Source organism: Liolophura sinensis, chromosome 1, assembly GCF_032854445.1.
Source record: "Liolophura sinensis isolate JHLJ2023 chromosome 1, CUHK_Ljap_v2, whole genome shotgun sequence".
Lineage (NCBI taxonomy): Eukaryota > Metazoa > Mollusca > Polyplacophora > Chitonida > Chitonidae > Liolophura > Liolophura sinensis.
In genome coordinates, this window is record NC_088295.1 from 63,465,019 (window position 1) to 63,487,823 (window position 22,805).

At 38.9% G+C, this 22,805-nt stretch overlaps 1 protein-coding gene across 1 annotated transcript in view; it reads left to right on the top strand.

The window, feature by feature from the left end:
* LOC135479394 (synaptotagmin-12-like) overlaps window positions 1-22,805 on the top strand; it is a 72,064-nt gene that overhangs the window by 25,173 nt on the left and 24,086 nt on the right. The window contains exon 2 of the mRNA XM_064759222.1: window positions 15,296-15,523. Coding sequence (XP_064615292.1) covers window positions 15,356-15,523 — 168 coding nt within the window. The 5' untranslated portion in view covers window positions 15,296-15,355. The remainder of the gene's footprint in view (window positions 1-15,295; window positions 15,524-22,805) is intronic.

Here is a 22,805-nt window from a genome sequence, read left to right on the forward strand (position 1 = left end):
ATCGTCACCATCTACTGTAGCATATGATTTTTGATATTTTTATTTCACATAAATTATTAAAATCGTCTTTATCAATTCTAGCACATGCTTTCGATCTATTATGTCACATTAATTATTAAAATCGGCACCATATTATGTAGCATATGCTTTTGATCTCTTATGGCACATCAATTATTAAAATCGACACCATCTTCTATAGCACATGCTTTTGATCTCTTACGTGACATTAATAATTAGAATCGGCACCATCTTCTGTAGCATATGCTTTCGATCTCTTATGTCACATTAATTATTAAAATCGACACCATCTTCTGTAGCACATGCTTTTGATCTCTTATGTCACATTAATAATTAGAATCGGCACCATCTTCTGTAGCATATGCTTTTGATCTCTTATGTCACATTAATAATTAGAATCGGCACCATCTTCTGTAGCACATGCTTTTGATCTCTTTATTTCACATTAATTATTAAAATCGTCTTCATCAACTGTAGCACATGCTTTCGATCTCTTATGTCACATTAATAATTAGAATCGGCACCATCTTCTGTAGCATATGCTTTTGATCTCTTATGTAGAATCCTTTAACAGAGTGAAAGGTTTTTAACTTGTATCAAATTCTCACCCGACGTCCGGAGCTCAGGTTACGCAGTAGAACCCTAGACTGGTTTGGTTTCATTGCTGGAAAAATCAATATTTTACAAAAAGTTCAGCTAAGTGAATGTCAAATCTGACAACAGACAGAAAGTAAAAAAACGTTTTTATTTCCCTTGCCACAGCATGCAAGACTGGGGTTGGAAAATGTACTATGGCCTGTGGCTGGAAAGAACTTTATAATACATTATTCAGCCAGTATAGGCTGTGTCACTGAAAGCTTAGTCGATATGCAAAAATAGGTTGCTCTCATGAAAATATATGAACATGCATTGCAAAATGTAAAAATGATGCCAAACACTTGAAAGAGCGTGAAAACGTTTTGCAAGTACGGTCTTCAATATTTTGTTTCGATTTTTTCTTTCAAGAGAAAAGGGTAGAGCTTGTGTAGCGCTTGTGTTATTACGTGTCACTGACTAAAAATATTGAACACCAAGTTTACAACCAACTTTAAGGAAACACCGCAGGAGCATTTGTTTACAGTTATTGGTACCTGTGATAGTTACGGTCACGGTATCTTTAGTAAAGGCTATAACTGAGATTTGCGGAAGTGAAGTATGAAATTTGTACCGCGTTACAATCAAATTATCGCTCGGTTAGAGAGAGCTGTCACACTTTGATAATACACAGCTGTCACGCTATCCATGTTTTCTAATACAGATTAACAGATATCTGATAGATTGTCATGTGGATTATCACTGATGGTCGGATCAACATTCTACCCACGAGTCCAATCAATCTCGTCCCACCGCGGTTCCTGGCACACCTGTATGAGCAGGACTATAGCGCTGTAAATACGCCCACACCTAAATAAAGGCCCACTCAACGACCTGGTCAGTTATCTGTCCATTGCGTGATGACAATGTTGCTACTATAATGTAGTGATTTATTATTTATAAATGACATTTTTCGTTATTACGCCTTTAGTTACACTGGCTCATCACAGTTTGAACCATTTCCACAACATTGAACAGATAATTATTTATTTCAACAGTTTCCCTGTTGCCTCTAATTTCTATGTGAGATTTATTGGGGATGTGAAATGCCACGCCTCTCCCCGGTAAAGCATCAAATGAATAAATAAATAAATAACATATCTGCCTATTTATATTTTTTTCAGTTTTGTATTGAAACGACTATTAAATTAATTTTGAAAAGATAAATTGGTATCACGCAATTTACCATGGACGACTTGCCGTTGAAATATATATGCGAAAGTTTCAAAAATTTTCTAACAATTCCACTGGACAATAAAGAAATATATTGACATGCTTGTACGTCGCAGGCATTCAATTCATGATGAAAATAGAGGTCAGTACATGTGTTAAAAGACATGGTCACGTAAAGGTATATGTCTTCCCAGTGATTCTTCATATCACCAGACTCAGCATGCATGCAAAGCAAGATATGTGTAGGTTGAAGTTGCCATTAAAAGCAACACTATTCTTATAAAATGATTATAAGTAGAGTCATAGTCACAGAAGTGGGCAAATACAATAACTAGATGTTAACGATCAATCTCGGACGTCTACTCGGCGTCTTCCTGTAGGCCTATATGTGCGTGGGTGGACATCATAATCAAGTGTAAAACACGAGGCAGATGTTTCTTATAGGTAGTTACATGTACAGTCTCCATTTTGCAAGAGGAACTTTTGAAGAATTTAAAATCTGAATAAGGGGAAGCCATTGTGAGTGTTATGAAAGAATACCAGAAAAAAATGACAAGAACTGAGTAACAATGACGAAAACTAAAAATGACGCGAATCGATTTCTACAAGAATGACTGGTTTGTTCGTTTGTATACCCAGAGGATATTGAAACAGTGACGTAGCTTGTGGACTGATCGTTGAACTTTGTGTCGTATGCATCATACATTTGTTTCTATACCGCTGTTATTTTATTAATACTGGTTTGTGATCTATACTTTCCGAGAGGTCAACAATGCCTATTTATATTAACTTCCCACGAGACAGCACAGAGAGCAATACTGTGCACGTTCAAGCAAGGCGGATGTACTATCAACATGACCAGATCTAGTTGTCACACCAATCGCCAAGTATTATGGACGCTCTGGTTCAATAATCACAAGACTAATGTCCACAACGACCAAGGAACTGGGGAAAGACAGTGTAAAGTAAGAAATTGTGATGAGTCATGTAATGAGAAGCGCTCAGTAGTCTTCAAGTTCCGGACGTATCCATTTATCCAGCATCCTGACTGCATGTGTTCACATATAAAAGGGGCAATTGTTTTTTCAACACGGTGTGGATAAAACCCTAGGTCAGGGTCATTAATAAGCGAAGCAGAGCTTCCGAGGTTGTAGATACTCAGGTTAGACAAACATTCATTGTAAAGGCGTGAAGGCGTTTGATGTAATACCCTTGACAACACCAATTTTTGTAGTAATGGTTGAATATGACGTTGGATTAAATTGGCAAACAAAACACCTAATGTAATAAGTACTACATGGAAAGGTATGTCCACGACATGTGCAGGACCCTACGGTGTATTGCCATTAAGGGAACTAAGAGTAATAATAGCAAAACTGGAAGTATCGTTGTTGCCTGAGGACGATGTGACGTGAAATGTAAATCCCATGAAGTTGGATATCTTTCCTTTAATACACATTTAAGGATCATGAACTTGATATTTTAAGGAAAACAAGCTCTACAAACGCTGTGTAGCACTAGACGTGATCTGACATAATCAGTGATTTCCCCACATGATTTAAAGTAATATTGCGATTGCGTAATCTCCATATCATATGTCAAAGATTTATGCGACATGTCAAGTCAGTCCACAGGCAACCTTTGCCATCATCGATTTAGGTTGGGACTAGCAATCAGTCTGTAGCAGTTCCTATTTACTTAGAAAACTAGAAGTCCATTAGTTGGCAGATTGCCGCGTGGACAGATGTGATAACATGGGTTACTGGAAGCCTCTCCCCACCCCCAAACCATCTTCCTCTTCCATTTCCACTCCCCCACACCTCGACATAAACGTCCATACTGTGGTGACAACTGTGATACTGGGGTGACGAATCTTCTCTCTTTTCCCTACAGGTTTACAGATCGGTTTTTCATCATTGTTTCCCTTCGCTACATGAAACTGGATAGTAAACGGTATGTTACATTACAAATTCGTATCAATCTAAAGGTAATAACCGGTAAACATTGTATGCACACCACTTTTCTCTTAACAGTTAAACGTAATCTATAAAGAGCTATTAGTCTACAACAGTTTATTCATAAAAGATGAATTTTGCATACAACAACTTTACTCTTCTACATGCATAATCCAATGTATTTCATTAACGACCGTATGCATGCTCTGGCCATACTAAGCCTTATAGTATACCTAACTCTTAACAAGACGCTGCTTTCATGTCTGTCGCAGAATTTTGAAGATGCATTTGAGAGGACAATAAAAAAAAAGTTGTCTCTCTTTTCTCTCTATGCAAGGACAGTGTCATAGTTGGCGAATGACCACATAATATATAGATAACAAGTCTTTTTCTAAATGATGTTCCATAATTGACTTGTAATTTCTTTCAAACACTCCGTCAAAACAGTTGAAGTAATCGAGGGAATATACACTATGCCCAATGGAACAGAAATTTGTTCAGAGTAATTATTGCTATGTCAAGGAAGCAATACACATAGATTTTTCAACACACGAGATCTTTAAGGTTATTATTGAACAAAAGCCACCACACATTCAACATGTCATCAACAAGTTGCTTAGAGACGGTTAGTACTCACCAACCTCCACACATGCGCACAAACTGTGATTTGTTACGCAAGGTATAATCAGACTTCTGTTAATGGCTGTACATGGACATTAACCCTTGGGTTATCCCTCAAGCTGTGTAATTTGACACCTGACCTTGTTTTCTCAGCTCTGCTGACTAACATTGGTGAACCAGGTCAACAGAAGGCTGATGTCGGCTGTAAATTGAAGTCCATGCATCACCTTATTGGTTACTTGAGCGCATTAATTTTAAATGCTATTTTTGTAGAAAATTTGTCAACTTCATCCGCTAACTTTCGCGCCCTGTCATGTCATACCACCACATACAGTTTGAACTTTTCTCTGCAACATATCAAAAAATCAACCTAGCCTGACCACCATTTGTTTTAGCTGCATGTTGTCGCTGGAAGTGTTGTCGTGGCATTTTGTCAACTCAGTAACCCCTGTAGTAACACTGGGTAAAAAGTTTTCAGTAATACCCAAAACACTAAAAATCATGGTGTATTTTAACTAGGTACTATGAAACCTGGGTCAGGTCATACCAAGAACTTCAAAATTGGTACTTGTTGCTGACTCGCTTGACGTTCAGCCCGGTGTCAGTATAATGTGACTGGGTTGTGTGTCATGTCTGGTGACTTTGCATGACTCTTCAGTGATATCAGCACTTTGGCAGAATGGAATCGCCCTGCCACAGGAAGACACAGTATAGGTAGACACACGTGCTAACGACTCCTCATCGTCATATGACTGAAAACTTGTTAAGTACGACGTAAATCCCCAAGCATACATACGTGTATTATATACAACACATAACGTCTGTGTGACAGTATTATCCACCCCAATCTTCAGTTCGGAGGCTAATCTTCGACCAAATTGCCCGATTTGCGCATTTGTAACCTCTAGCACTGCCTTCCACAAATGGACATATTTTGTTCTTATTCATAACTACGCCCACGCATGAAACACCTTCAATACAAATTACAGAACGTTCTACACTGTGTTTGTTTTCTGACAAAACCATAGATTTTTTATTTCAAATATTTTGACATTTAATATAACATATGAAGACAGATGTCGTTTAGAACACGGTTGTAATTTACAACCGATGAAGCTGCAGGTTCCGCCATGCTCTGGATGGACATTTTAGTAAAGTGCACAGTCAAACCTTCTGTGATTAAGTGCTAGTGGACATAGCGATCGAGCAGAGGAGTTTATTGGTACTGCAGAGATCATAAAACCGACAACATATTTCGATCTGTCACGTAGTTTACGACAACTCTGCGCCTGTATAAATGCTGTTCATCGAAACCTTTACGTTTACCGAAGACAATTAACTGACGTTTGTTTTGGCGAAACCGCTTTGGTGGCCTAATGGTTATGGAGGGTCCGCCTTTACGATGGGACACCTGGGATAATTCTCGGATCGGGGCATGTTAAAAACTTTAAAAATGGCACTTGTTGCTGCCTTGCTTGGGTCTCAACACTGAGGTAAGAGGAAGGAAATAGGACTGGTTGGCCCTGTGTCAGTATAATGTGATGGGATGGGGTGTCATGTTTGGTGTCTTCGGCATGATACTTCAAGTTAAGTTCGACGTAAAAAGCATATATTTTTGATGGTCTTCCTGAATTTCTTACAACTGTTCTTTAATAAAAGTGAATTAACCATGTTAATATGCAGAACAAGGGAACATAACTTAGTTCAAAGTAATTTGTTTTGACCGTAAAACAATGCGCATAGAAATGGCGCTGTTAGGTAAGGTAAGAGTAGGCCTACCGGAATTCCACTTTATCGTTGTCAAAAGTGTACGTGTACATATGATCCTTAACAGTACGGCGCCTTTGCTATATTTGACACCTATGGATATTAAACGAGATGCCAAACACGGCCGACCAAAATTCTAACCGGAGATATTTAGCTGCGAATTACGAGCTTGTCTTGACGGGAGGTAAACGAACAACCCCTTTATCTGGAACTAAATGTCATAAAAATCAGAAATACATTTTAAGGGAGTGGTTTAAGCGTTTCAACGCGATCTCGCTTTCGATGACACTCAAGGGTAGGGAAGGGTGTACCCTAGTCCCAATTGTCAGGTCGTGTTACCGCTCCCGGTACTAACCTGATCGCACTGGTCAAGAGGTTACTGTCTAAAAAAGTAAATATGTACTGTATGTTTTGTGTATATGTGTGGCTCACGATCACAGCAAACAACATTTTTACCACACGTACAAAAGTGAGTATTTATTTGAAGTGTATGTAGGTACACAAAAGTGTATAAGCAAATGATCATTAAGGTACATTTGCAGATTTGTGTACCTATTTCGTCTTGTACATGTTTTATAGACTGTTGCTCTTGGTATATAGATCGTCCACCCCGGGAGGGAGACACCTGGATCCTCCTATATGGAAATCCTAAGTTAATTGCTTATCAAATGTTTATCGACAGCGTAAAATGGTAGGCCTGGTGAAATTAAACTGTGATTGGGAAGAGTGTCATGTAATACCTTGTTTCGTTACCATTTATCTAGTCGTCCACATTATCTATATCCTTCCCGATGCATTTGTACCATTGTATATAAACTGATCTGCTTATATCCTATACGTAGTCATCTTCAGCGGGTCTCCCTATAGAAATGGTTAGCGTGCTAGCATCGCACAGTGACCCAGGAGTCTCTCACCAATGCGATTGCTCTCAGATCAAGTCCATCTCATCCTGGCTGCCATTTCGGTCGCACGTGAGAAGGTCTATCAGCAACTTGCGGATAATCGTGGGTTCGCCCTGGGCTCTGTCGAATTTCCTCCCACCCTAATGCTGGCCACCGTGTAATAAGTGACATATAGATGAGTGCGGCGTAAAATACTAATCAGATAAATAAATAAATACCGGAGACTGTTATAGGGTGGGTTTGTCTACGAACTGGGCACATCCGTGACAAAGTGACCGCATGAGGTCCGTCTGACCTCTAACACGAAAACTTGTTTGTACTTGTATCTAATTAATGCGGCTGCCCATATGGATACAGTCCAGTGAAATCAACCACTGGATGTGGTTATTGTGCTATTGTGCAATGCCATGTGGTAATGTTTCCGGCGACTAGTATATGTAATTGTATGCAATGAGCAGCTCAGAACAATTATTCTGCAGTGGTCCCCCACAAACAGACCCAAAATCAAATGGCGTCTAGCTCGATATCATTGCTTCAGTTATGTTTTTAAAAATTGCTATGTAAAATGTAGGTTGCATCTCTGGTTTTCAGTGGTAATGGGACACTCCGTTACATTCATTGATAGTGGAGCAGAATGTACCTCACTGAGTAGGTTGCTTGTCTCTTATATAACTACGAGGCACACATATGTTGTGGGTTCTATCCTGGTCTTGAACAGAGAATTTTGAGGTTACTTCTTCTTGACGGAAAGAGGTGACATCTGAGCTTCTCGAACACGGTGAGACAGGTGATCGACAAATGAGTGTTAACAAATGTTGCTTAACATTTTTACAAGCCACAAGATATATAGCAATACTGTTTTTACTTTTGGCGACAAAAGGGTTCGAACTCCCCTCGGTCTATTTTGAAATCCGCAAAGACAGAGAACGAGCTAGACTGCTTGCCGTGTGTATCAAGGGAAAAGGTGTGTCATTTATATACCAGCTGTACGCATTTTCAGGCAAATGTAGGGCACACACTTTGCATACCTATCACTTTGTCTGCATCGCCTGTATTTCGGAGGCCGTTAAGCATACCGATTTAGCTCAGATATGGATTAGATATGTGCATTCAAGCTGGATCCGTTCACAAACCCAGTAAAATTATACCTAAGGAGAGCACGGAAATGGCTCACCAAAAGTGTTATCCTCCTGGACATGATCGATATGTGATTTGATCCGATAATTGCGCATCTGACTGGGAACATGCGTATTACTGCGGCACGGGGCGTAAATTACTAAGATTTGACGTCGCTTCGTGACGCGAGTGTCGGCTTGAATGACGCTTCGGGGACAGCGCCAAATAACACAGTCTCGTGATGTTCAACCGCGGGGTCTGTAATTCCATCTCTTAACGCTGTGTTAGACGCCTAGTAATTTGCCATAATTCAAGAACAATGTGTGTAATAGGCCATACGCTGTCGTCATGTTTCCAGAGCAAAAGGCTTGTACTAGCGTCAGAATCGTGTAGTTCTAAAGTAGTCCGTATCAGACCCTGAGGGCTTCCACATACGAAGCTCATTCATATTTTCTGCCAGTGGTGACACACAGCAGTTTGCCTGAGACTCGAAAAAGCTGCTGAAGTTTGACTTCTGAAAGCCCCAGTCACAGGCTGTGTTCCATTAACCCAGTAATAAAATATTCATGTGGCCAAGAGATAATTTGAGCACAAACAGTGTGTGGCCCGTGGACAAAACGCAATTGATCTGTAGCGCTTGGTCACATCGCTTTCAGTGAGTTAGCAGGTTAGAAAAATACGTGTATGTCGGAGTCGTCAGATTTTACCTTTGAAATGGCGGCTCAGTTCCAAGCTAAAATGGCAGTTGTTTCTCTTGCAATGCATGAGAAATACATTACCAGTTTGCAAACAAAAAAAGTCATGTCAAAGACAGGAAGGAACAATAAATTACACAGCTAATAGGCCCGAAATACTTTTGGTGGCTACCTTTTGGTTCCTCATAACGGAAGCAGCTTTGGTAAGTAGGTTAAATTTGAAAAGCCAGATTATCTAGTCTAACTTTTGTCAGTGTAATTCTGAACAGTGCTTTCATCAAATAACCCATATGCTTGAAATGAGGAGAAACGATTAAATATTTATATTAGCTTAACGCTGAGAACGAATGTCTCACGAAAAACTTGCATCTAGAAATAAAACATTGTATCGTGACAATGATTCCCAGCACTTTCGGACAAAAGTAGACGTTCATTACTGAAATCTGAAAAGGACGACTTTTCCCCTTGACGGGACATGTCAGTTAGTGCCAATGTGAACAGAGGACGTTTAGGTATCCCAGACATAGCCAATGAGATTCCAACCTTCACAAAGACAACAACGAAAACACCAAAGTTCCTTCAGACCTTTTCTGGCTTTCATGTGTCTGTAAATGCCAACTGAGGAGAAAAGCCGTGACAGGCCATCGATTGGAAACCTGACAGTATTTAATTCTCGACCATAACAGCCATTGTGTCAATAAAAGGACAGGTCATTGAGATGCAGTAATCATATGGTGCAGTACCGTTTCCTTGTCTTTTTGAAGGGCTTCATTGTTTAACAACTGAACATATTCATCGTAGTGTTAAACCGCTCGATTTATCGATCTTTCAAATAGTTCGTCTAGAAATTAAACGAACAATGTCTTCAATGGGTTGTGTGCCAGTGCCCATTTATGACTTTTACTGCATTGGACCACATCAACTTTAGAACAACGTGTCGGATAATATCTCACGCAAATTTTTGGCACACCATATAAACAGCCTGGTTCCCGGGTGTCACATCACTCCGAAATGGCTTCTCTGTTTTTTTATTGCCTGCAGTTATATTAAATGAATATATAATTACTACTTAAGAAGTATGCCTACTCAATTATATATCTAAGAATTGTGAAAATGCTTCTCATTCTGCAAGTAATAATTTAGTTACGTATAAAGATATTGTTATTGCTAACTTGTCAAGCAGCGTCATTGATGCTGAAACAAAAACGTGTTGTATATTTTATACGTTCTAGTTTTTTGTCACGTTCGCGCCTCAAATTGCTTTTCAATGAGTAACGTATCAGAGATAGCATATATAGCGCAGTCGCTAGATCTCAGATAATGTGAGTTCTACTTATTTCCTTATAGTTTTTGTCTGTAGTAATAGTGACACAGGGGTTTTACAATAAACACTTGTTGGACCAACACGAGGTAATCAGCTGGTGCCACAGGCCGAAAACACATTTAGCATTGTTCATCCAGTCTTTGGACTCCAACATGATTGATCCACCATGCTAAGGACGCCCCAGATAACAAATGTAATTATCTACGTTTGACCATTTAGGTCCACACATATATATAAATCAGCTGTATAATTGTCCAGACAAGGAGGACAAACCTGTTAATATCTCAAAATGTTATTTTCATTTCATTGCATCTTGAAAGTTAGGCCACCATATTTAGGAGTGTATACCGCGCGCTTCACAATCAGACTCCCCTCGGGTCCAATAATCCATCCGGAATACGCCAAACTATCGGTATCGTTAAATGATTGCTTAATATAATCTACAGCTTCAAGGCACATTTTTTGTTATAGAATGGAGTGTACAATGCCTCTACAATATACCTAAAAGGCCCTATCGTCATTATAACACCCATGTTTTTTGCCGGTACTGAGGCATGCATTCTAAGGTGATACATTACGCTTTGCATTTATAGCTGATTACGGTTGTTATATTAATCATGTAAACCAAAAATATTCGTATTATTAGCTTTTGATCTGTGCTTTCAGAATGGTATCTGGAAATTTGCAGAAAAGAAAAATATTAATAATGAATGAGAGGTCGTAAGTACACAGAGCTGGGATTTGCCACACGCGGACCAGAAAGCAATCCTTGACCTCATGGAATGAAACTCGTGGTGGAAAATAAAAAATGCTATCACCTTTGACCAAATTGACGAGAAATTTCAACAGAAATATGTTATCGTTCGAAAGAAAAACCACCATGTAATATAATCTTTAACTGCAAATATTGTGATGAAGCAATGCGTTAGTCTCTGTTGCTCACTCTGTAGATGGGATATATTCCTGAACGTGCTTTTAGATGGCCGCATTTATTAAGAATAGGTCACTACGATATAGGTAAAATAGGGTGGAAGTGGTGTAATCCGGGAGGTGGTAGCGGCATTCACTATTTGTTGCTAGCTAGATGCCTACACGCCATCATAAACACCTTCTTCAAACCTCTGAATGGTACTTGCTCCGGTAGCGCATTTGGGATTTTGATGAAAAAATGAACAAACCAGGTGGGTGAGTATTTTGCGAACCTAAATCATCATAACAGTAAGCATATATTTATATAATGATGGACGAATAGCTGAGCTGACAATGAAACTCCACAGCTTATCTCAACCTTAACCTTAAAATCCCGCTAAGTGATTCAGCCAAATAAAGACCATCTGAGCTGTAGCAGCTTTTAACACTATACAACAAACAACAGCATAAAATAATTTCACGATAAAGGTCAAGAATTATTTTATACACCAATTTTTTTTTTTTTGTGGAGAAGAGATTAAGAGATGTTCAACGTTTCATTGCTTGTGGCAATAATTACCTTTTGCGTCTCGTTCCAATTGCATCGTTTGTTAATGAAGGCATGAGGTGGCCCCGTGGTGGCTGGTAATAATTAGTGACAAGCCTTCTGAACAGTAAGTGCTTAGGTCATCAGCTGGCTTTCCATGGCTTAGCACCACCGGTTTCCTCCCCTATAGCCCCTTAATTAGAAAAGTCCGCGGCTACACAGCTGAAATCCACAAGTCCTTTATGGTAAATAGATGTTTAACACCCTGTCTCCCTTTTTCAAAGAGCTGTGAAGTGTCAAGTAATTTATGGGGTTCCATACTGTTGTTATTTTTAAGCTAGACTCGACATGACAGATTTATCGCGTACATTGAAGAGAAATCATAAAGATGGAGAAGCATTACGAATTTTTAATGAGAGCTGTTCTTTTAAAGTCGTCAGAAACATGATACATATATTCAGTTGATCAATTTGCAACTATACTCCTGTCATAGAAGGAAAGACAAGAAACATGTGAACAAACATATAGACATGAAGCACGGTTAACTATTTTCTTACGTTCATTGTAATTGCAAATTGGATAACACTATATGAAACTTCGCTAAATTATAAACGATATTTCCCTTCTTTTTTTGGTTTTTGTCTTTTTTATATAAGAAATAAGCACACCCTTCAAAATCTCTCCATCAGAGTAAAGTGTAATAATTAGGAATGCATATAAACCCTTAGCATCTTGCTAACCAGAGCACGCTTGCACAAATCGCTTGTAGCGTTCTACCTTTGCGTGGCTACCATGGCAACGCCATGTCTTCACTTTACTGGTCGCCATGGCAATTACGTGCACGTAACTATACAAGAGCTACTGGAAACTGTTCCCGGTTGTCACTGTTACCTTCTTGATTGTAAGCAAAGGTCGATGGAAGGCTTCGTTATAGAACAAAGTCCACCCGCTCAGGATTAAGAAATTGACATGCGAGAAACACATGCACATCCCATTTTCTGTACTGAAGAAAGCTTTTAAGAAAATGTGGTTGTAAAGTAAGGTATGTTTGTGTTTTGGTTAGCAATAATTATTTGCAAGGTTTCTTTTTATTTTTTGTAAAGAAGTAAAGAAAAAGTTTTCCTCGAAGAATCGCACTGATCACCTACATTGTTTTGGTTTTCGTACGAAGAAAAACAGGATATGCAACGTTCAGAGATAACTCCAAAACATTAATAAAAAAACCCATCCAAAACCTATCCAAGCGAGTTCTAGGAAAACATGTTTATAAGTTTAAACAGATACGGTTTTTGAAAAAGAGAATATTTGAAAATATAAGGGAACTGGCTTCAGTCTTATACTGGCCCAGTATCAGCCCTAATGACATTTCTCCAAAATAGCACTTTTGAAAAAAGAAAGGCGTTGGCAACATGTGTCTGTTGGAGAAATTGACAGTAAAACGCACTATCGAGGTGTTGGAATTTATCCGGATCGAATTCTATGGTAAATTGATGAAAAAAGAATCAGCCATGTCTGCGAATTCCATCAAGTACAGATTCCCATAATGGGATTTCCATGGCAGCTGCAGGGGAAAGCTTGGCCTGGTCTAGAGAACCACATACTTTCATTATTAAGCAAGCTGTGACGTACTCTCTGCCGCTGATATTGATAGCTCGCTTCTGCCTCGAGTGATGAGAATGCCACTGATTAAGCAAGGATGATCTTCCATGTAATCTGTGGCACCGCCCCTGCCTTCTTCCTACATGTTTATATTGGAACACTTAATCTAACTTGCAAGCATTTCTAGAATGCATAATGTGAGTAATCAAGCGAGAATGGTGAACTCCTTGCTTCTATCGTATATATAGAGGCAAAACGTCGTGGTTGTGTTCATAACTCTACGCAGACACCATTGTCTGCTTACTTTAGCTTACTCCTTTTTTCTGTATCAAGATTAGCATTTTCAGTCAGTAAGGCTTTACCTCTAAGTGGTCTGTCGTATTCTTATGTTTGCCATTCTTTGTCCTACCTATTGCCTTTCACTTTGCATGTTTGTATATATGTATGTACGTATGTTTGTTTGTAAAATTGTAATTTGTATTTAGGTATGCTCGCTGTGCTTTGGTTTTTACGTCGTGCTTACGCCGTGAGAATAAGCAAGTTTTTACTATTCCACAACATAACAGAATTGCAGAACAATCTCTCAGATTAGACACTCTGGACTAAATCCCTCCACGCTCCCATTTATAATTAACTTTGCTAGATCTCTGCAGATAACAAATCAAGCAGCTGTAGTATAATGATGTGGCCTGGCACTTGTGTATGTACTGTATTTACGAATAGTACGTGCATAGTCTGTGTAGCCGATTGTTGATTCCTGCCTTTACCTTGACGTTAAAATGTTGTACACCGACAAATATAGCAAGAGAGCAATAATCAGGTCAGCTTTCACCCGAGTCACCATTAGGCGGGAATATGTATTCCATTGACCCTGACGAGTTACCGCTGATTGACGTTCAATTTAGGGGTTTTTTGACTGTCATACGTTAGTTCTGCACTGGGGAAAGACTGGTCTTCATCAAACTTAACAGCTACCCTTGATTCAATCTAATATGGAAGCGTTGCAATTTGCGAGCACGGTCGTTAGACCTCCGAAAAAAGACGCCCATCGACAAAGGTTGCGATTGACGACAACTACGAGCCCAGTCATTAAAGTCGTCCAGGACATGGAGAATTAGTGGGTTATTAGCAGGCTTTACATGGAGAACAAGCCTATAGGATGTTTTCCATTATCACTCCTTGCTGCGACTTTGTTCTGTAATTATCACAGCAACATATGTTATCTTTCTCCGATGGTTTTGTGAGTCGTCTGTATAAGATATTCCCAGCGTAGCACTAGCGATAATGTCAGGGTTGTTCTCTTATCCTCGGAACGCCGATGCCACAGAATGAAAAAGGTTCTCGTGGTAGGTGACTTGTCCTGATAGAAAATCCGAACACCATGGCAACGTGTGTCCAGAGAATCGTGCTCCGGCTTGGTTTAGTAGTAGTACAGGAACGTTTAAGGAGAGAGCGCTAGAGTTCGTCTGGAGACCCAATGAATAACGTTATTGGAGAGGAACATATTGTTCAGGAAAGCCGTGTCGGTACAAGTGAATTATTTACATCAGTGGGTTGGTGACTGGTTTTCACCGTCTGCCCCGTGTACCCTACACAGCAAAGAAATCCCCCGATATAGCTCCCGGTTGATCCAGTTACATAAAAGTCTCGGATAAACGGAGATATAAACCGTCTTCATATATTATATATTATATATATATATAATCCCTAGGGTTAATGAGTAATGTATGTTGACAGTTGGGCGAGAAAGCTGGCATACATGGCCAGTGCTGGGTCCATATGTATAGGGTGTTATGGCGATTACGTGTTCACCGGTGCAACGTCATATTTGTGTTGCATTGTCTGTCCATATGGCCATATGGAAGCATTATTAGATTCCCGTAATCCCAGCAAGACCACGGGTCAGCATAGCTTGTGCATAAGTGAAAACGCGTCACCCGTATCGCATAGGCCTCCAGTGGATAATGATTTGTGTGATCTGAGTGTCCACGTCTTTTTTTTATGCTCTAACGACGTCACTCTCTTTTCTGTTGCAGATGTTGCTCATGCTGTAAGCGTAAGCTCGGCACAGGTCTGCGAAACACCCCGGATCAATCATGAGTGACTGGGCTGTGGCTCTCCTGGTTATCGGGATTACCATAATTGTAGCGGTGATTATTGCCATCATGTGCCGAGTCGTGGGGATTTACCATCTGACCTCGTGTTTCACGAGTGGCGAGGAGAAGCAAGTCTTGACCAAACATGAGCAGTACAATGGATACATGGTAAGTCACTTTATTCCACAATGCAGGGCAAAGAAAATATACACACTATTTGCTTATTATTGATAATCAGTCTTTCTTCTGTGAGTAGACAAACACTGCAGGCATACATCCAGATGTCTTTGTTATTTGTTTTCCTGGTCTTCAGACTCAGTACTGCTTATCATACATCTTACTGTATGCTTTCATACTTGTACTTAGTGGCCAATTCTCATATCACTGCCAGCTCAGAAATCTGCACAAAAAACATACGTAGCACTTAACATTAAATCAATAATTAGGTGTTACTCGAGTTACTCTAATTTCAGACCACAACTATACATTAGAATTGACTTCATGTATTTTTTCTTTTACGTCGTAAAATTCCAGATATCTCAACATGGTGGGCAAACAAATACGGTTGTTCCTTTTAAGTACACACTTTCAACATATGAAAATAAAGTCTTTTGTTTCATATCGTATTTTCACGCTCAAACTTTTTGCTGGAATGCCTTTGCCCTACCCGTTGTTTTCCTTACCCAAAATTAAGTCTGAGATATGTAGGATAAAATTCCTTAAAGTGTTGAAGTATTGTCTTGTCCATGTTATCTTAGATGTTGAATTTGATATCGGAGATCTATGATAATTCTTGTAAGAAAAAGAAACTTGCGATATTTTTGGTATTCTAATGTCAGATGGCGACAACTTTGCCTTATATGGTATGCCAATCACCTATACACAGTGTATGGGTAACCATCCATAACTGGGTGGCATTAATCTAGTGAATTCCCTTTCTCCTGTTTATTGAGTATGTGAATGGCAAAAAAACATAGCAACTATCACAGCGGGTTGTAAATCTTCTCTGAAAAAAATGCTTTCCGGAAGTCATGTATTGTACCTTGTTTTCTTTATTTGAGTATGTCGAGGAGCAAACTCATAGAAATGAAGACAGCAGCTGTAAATTGTGTCTGCATCCCTATTATACCTTTATTATCTTTGACATTTAAACAGTGAAATTGTTCTTTGAAGTGTCAGGAGCAAACCTTTTGATGTTTGAATTAGTACAGCACACATCGTGTTCTAAGTAACACATCCTATCGATCCTATTGTTCAGCCCTGCTTTATTCTGATGGCCGATCTGTTTCGACTTAAGGCCATATGAGCCTATCAGACAAGTGTCATTTGACTGCTTTAAAGTTTACGTAGATCGTAAGCTTTTATTTCGTCATGCGTCATTGCGTTTGTGTTTAACATCGTGGCTTCACAAGATCTGTACATCAAGAGGAAAATATAATTCTGGTTGTCATTCTGTTCTGCCAAGGTGATGTTGGTATGGCGTTTTGTACCTCGATATACAAAATTCAAGTACAAAAACCCCCGCTCTTGTATGCTGCTGATGGCATAGTGTTATAGTCCGAAAAGAGACAGTATACAGTCCCCACTCCTGGGGCGATTTGCGATGACTCTAATGCCTGTTCTCCCTAAAGGGGAAAATAACCGTTAGCTTGAAAACAAGCTAACGTAACAGGGTATCGTCACGCCATCGGCTCATCTATGGGTCAACGACTCGAGTGTCGATCTACAGTGCCATAATGAGATCTGCTCAGCTTGCATCCTTTACTACAGGAACTAAACCATACGGGAAGCAGACTGTTGCCTCAGGGAATCTCTGCCTTTTTCGCCTTCAAGGTGCAGATCATTTGTTTCACCATTTGCTGTGAATGCCACTTCAGTTGTGACTATGCTGGGATTAATATTATCAATTGCATTAATTAATTTGCACCTGTGGTGTGAAGATGGAAATTGACGTAAGCGGGCAGTAATGGTACTAAATTTGCTCCATAGACTTTTGAAAACTAATGAGAGCTTCTCATTTGCATCAGTCAAGTTTTATATTCTACATATTTGCACATACAACTTGTCGTACAGTTCTTATGACATGCGCCATATCGTCATTTTGGGTTCGCATCAGTAAGCATGCGCGCAACGAGCCGTACGGTAGACAAACAAGGGCATGTAACACTTTATTCCTATGCTACAGCATAGAAGACTTTGGCGACAGGATGTCCCTTTCTGAGTTTCTCTTTTTTGAAACTAAGCCCGGATCGATGTTAAATTTCAGATATCTGAACATTCAGATTAAGTGAACGAAGTTTGCTGATTTTTGTACCCTACGACCACCCCACCCTTCACCCTTTAAGCCGAAGACCCGGATGTATCAAATGCAGTTAAAGCCGCTATTGATATTTTGGTCTATATATTTGAGACACCTTGTATGGAGGACGGTTCGTACTGCACCGACCTGCAAGTCTTATACAGAATTGCCAAACGTGACAGAACGTTTTCTCATCTTGTCAAAGGACCTGGTAAGGTAAGGTGGGGAATCGGCCCCAGTGCCAGATACTGAGCAGTTCAAGAAGCGAAACTGATTGTATAGCTGTGACTGACGGCTGCTGAAAGCTTCACAAGGCCTCTTCTTTTTCAGTTTTGTTTTACTCCTATTTTCCTATTATATGACAAGGCATACCATAAAACTTCAAGCAATAAGGAAACAACTGTACCACAAACGTAGCTTTCTGAAAAATTATTGAAAAGTGTAACTTTCAGTCTTACAATTACGCTACATATTACACATCAGCATGACAACTTATTGATAGACGACTTGACACATATTCTATAAGGGAAGATTCACGTATTATTTCGATAAAGTTATGGTACGTATTAGCATATGCCTAAACGAGCATCTGGTCTCATCCATGGTAACGCTTATTGAATTCAAGTTGGCGTATATGTTTACCCATACAGAAGTATGTTCTGTATGGGTAACAAACAAACTCAGATATACTAGGATTCTCTTTCTCTAACTGCTATCTGTTTTCTACAGTGACTGTGTTAACTCTTTGAACCTGGAAGGACGTCTTCTCAATCTCTGCAGAAATGCGGATTTTAAGCTTGCCAGAATATGACAAAACTGATCACTTTATGAAGTTTATATTTTACATATGAAGATAAACGTTAACCAAAGTGAAATTTCGACAGCTTGCGGAAATACACACTATAGACAGTTTCAGTAAAACTATTTTTCTGGTTTAAGTCGATCTTCATAGAGTGCCTCATTTCATCCAAAAATTACTGGCCTTACTCGACAGTGCATTTTTAGCAGGTTATTACTAAGCAACCATCTCTTTTATGGCTATGAAGCATTTATGAGCGCTTTGACCAAGTTTTACACTTCTAATTCAGAAAGTTACAGAACTGTGGTGGAATTTTGAAATTTGCACTTTCTTATCGTTTCTGGGGCCGATTTCCCATGTTATTGTACCAGATCCTTTGGTTTGGCTCAATATTATTATAGAGTAGAAACGCGTATAAAATTGATGTCGTAAAAGTATGTCATTAAATCTGTGTATTTTTACATTCCATTGCTTTTAAACTCTCTATCCTTTCATTTGCATTTTCACGAACTGCTGACACGTCTGTGGTCATATGTTGCATCTTTAGTTTTAACAGAAAGTCCGTTGTCTGAGGGATGATAGAATGTATTCTGCTATTATAACATAATATCCAGTCATATTCAACATAATATCCAGTCATATTCAACATAATATCCTGTCATATTCAACATAATATCCTATTAGTCTAATAGAATATTTATGTTGAGTTATTAGAATATGAGTGTTATTTTTAACAGAATGATCTGCTGCAATAGCAGAATACATTCTAGCATCACTCAGACAACAAGCTTTCTATTAAAATGAACAGATTAGTTTTTTGAGTGTATGTTGCAAATGAGATTCCAAAGAGTGAAGCTTACGCACATATATTCTATGAGACTGTCAGGTAGGCCTATAGGAACAACCCGTTTCACTCGTAATCTAGTCGTGAGCATTTATTATCAACTCATCAACCATAAATGTTTGCTTCCAGTCCCTAAACCCCCAAAACTCATTTCAAGCAATTGGATTTCATGAGTTCCCAAAAGAATGAATGAGTGAACGCTTTGGATTTAACGTCGTACTTAACAATCTTTCAGTCATATGAAGAAGTTCCCAAAAGGCGTAAGTACCTAGAAGTACATACGTATTAAAGTATGTTCAACTGGTGTTGATGTTGCAGATGACCTTTTCCCGGCCAGTTTAAATAGTGGCTTGCTCATTTTGGCGAAAATGATCTGTCCTAGGATGAGGCCATGACATACAACAAGTTCGAGAGATAATGAACTTGGTGTTTACAACACAGCGCCTTTCGCTAGATCGTAAAGGACAGTGTAAAGCTGTCCAGAGTGAGGTAGAAGACCATTGCTTTTGTTGCCTTGGTACTTCAGATGACGTGTGGTACACAACAGGCAATCGTTTTAAGCCTCGTCCAAGGATCGGGACTGGTCAAACTATGTCAGTGATTGGCGGTGCTATTCTGCGTTTAGGGAATCAGGGAGGTATTAAATTTGTAGCCGCCAGATGAAGGCGTGAAATCAGCAATCAGTCCACGTCTTATAACTTAATTTTTCCCCTGACTTCGATGTGGCGGGTGGTGCAAAGGATATGTAGGTAACTTAATACAGTATGATGACCGTGCTACGAATAGCTACTAATTACGCTAAAGTAGTTGCATGAAGGTGTCATTTTGGCGCAAGAGTAGAGGCACATTAGTGGACGGAAGAGATCGTCCAAAAATAGGGAAAATTGGCAGTAAATGATTTTGAAATATAGAATGCGGAAACAGATACCTTAAGTTGCAGAAAATAACGAGATTTATAAAAACGGTCAACCCAGACCAGATACATTTTCCCACGCAACGGGCCGTAATCAAATGTTTGGACGACTCATCCAAGTCCAAGGAATAACATTTCACAAGGAGATAGCTGTATATTTACGAAATTACGGTGTGAGAAAATAAGTTGAATGTGCTGTGTTCCTCTGCATCAGTCATATAATGTTCAAGGCGTTAAAATCTGTTGACCTTACACAGATCAACGCGAAGTTTTCATTATTAATCAAGGGAAAACTTCATGGTGTGAAATGTGTTGTATGCCTAACCATATTTTTTTTTCGTGAAAGGCATTTCGACAGTTTTATTAGTTATTTTATTAATTTTTTTAGTTTGCTCTTCCTAATCAAAGATGGTTGTTGTCGCTCACCTTAGCATTCACTCAACGGTCACTGATCTAACCTGTAAACGATTTGTCTTGATATCACATCAAGTCGTGGTTTTCATATTTGAACAGTATCTTCTCATTCTTGAGACTACAGTTGGATTCATTGCGCTATTTGATGCTTCGTAACTTTGAAAATTTTAACGCTACACGCAAAAAATTAATTTCAACAATTTTAACAAAAGTCTGATGCTAGAATGTATTCTGTTATTATAACAATATTCTGTCACATTCAACATAATATACTGTTAGTTTAATATGATCTTTATGTTGAATTAATAGAATATGTTTGTTATAGTAAAGAGAACAATTTGCTGCAGTAACAGGATACATTCTAGCATCTCTTACACAACAGACTTTTTGTTAAAGTTAACAGATTAATTTTTGGAGTGTATCTCTAGTGGACATAGATTATTCTTTTGCAGTGACACCTGCTAACCATTAGCCTTGTTTGATATGCTTAAATATATATTGATTTGAGAGTTCGTGTTTTTATGGTTTCACATTCGAATCATCAGCTGTGAAATGGATTTTCTAGATAATCCTGTTGCCAATGTGAAAAACAGCGCTCAGGAGAACCTCAGGGGAGCTCAACAAGTGAGAAAGTACGGGACTGTTTCGAGCAAGAGATAGACAGTCGTTAGTCTTCATAAAAGCTTACACTAAACACAGAACATTGGCAGACAAAATATTGAAGAAACCATTCTGTTTCTAAAATTCATATTCATTCCAGGTTATATCGCGAGTGAATATCTTACACTTTTAGGTTGAGAATGTATGTGTAAAACCAACACTCAAAAAATAATCTGTTAAATTTTACAGAAAGTCTGTTGTTTGAGTGATGCTATAGAATGCATTTTGTTATTATAACACAATACTCTGTCATATTCAACATAATATTCAGTTAGTCTAATAGAGTTTTTATGTTGAATTGTCAGAATATATGTGTTATGTTTAACAGAGCAATCTGCTGCAATAGCAGAATACATTCTAGTATCACGTAGACAACAGGTTTCTGTTAAAATGAGCAGATGAATTTTTGGAGTGTATGGTGTAGCAAAACTTCGTAAAAAAAACGCTTTCCGAGTGGATCCAATAGCTCGTTATCTGCATTACTCAGGACGGCATTGCAAATGTCAGGCCTGCTTAATCCTGATTTTCTCAGGATTTGGTCCGATTTGCATTAAGTCCTAGTAAGATGACATCCGTGAAGTTTTTGTCCATATCCGGAATGCCAGTTTTCTACGCAGATCGCGACACTCCTTAGAGCAAACAGTTTCTTGTTCTTTGAGAGGATGTACTGCGAAGATCTTCGAAAAACCTACCTTAAGAGGATTTTGTTACACCGCGTCAACTTTAAGCCATAACCCTTATCTCCCAATAAACCGATCTTTAAACTAGAAGCTGATAATGTCATAAGTGGGGCTGTATGCTGAAGGCAAACTCATAGGCTTATTATCCAGGATGCACGCTCTATCATCTAACTCTCCACAAAACACTGTACAACATTAATCCGCCGCCTACCTGGAGAGGTTAATAACTCGAAATTACACATTCCAATGACTGGATGACCTTTTTGCAGACAAATAGAGCCAAATAAAACTTGCCAGGATCGTAATTAATTCCAGGGCGATTTGGTGGATATCAAATGTACCAGGTGAAAACTGATTGGCAATGATTTGTCGTCTCCGGGCCTCCAACTCAATACATGATTGATCAGCTCATTATTTTACTATAAAACTTTTCAAAACGCCCTGCAAGGCAAGGCTTATTAATTCTAGGTGAGTTAGTTTGGGAACGTCGAAATCAAATCAAGCAGCTGGACAATACTGCTAGGCCATGCATTGTGGCCAACTTTAAGGCTTTAAACTTCTCGATACTTATTTTGTTGACCAAGAAAAATCCTCTATAATCAAATTCATAACTTTCTTTATATATGCTAGCTGTATACAGTTATATAAACGTGAGTCATAAGTAAAGATCAGGCGTTAGAAACTGAAATGTTGGCTGGTCAAATTTCCAGTTCCTGGGCTAACCTTATCTCAGTAGGAAAGGATTTATTACAGTTTAGGTTTATTTCGGTTCTAGTAAATTTATTTATTATTAAGAATCCGAAACATTGGTGATTCGATTCATGTATCAAATTCATTTACC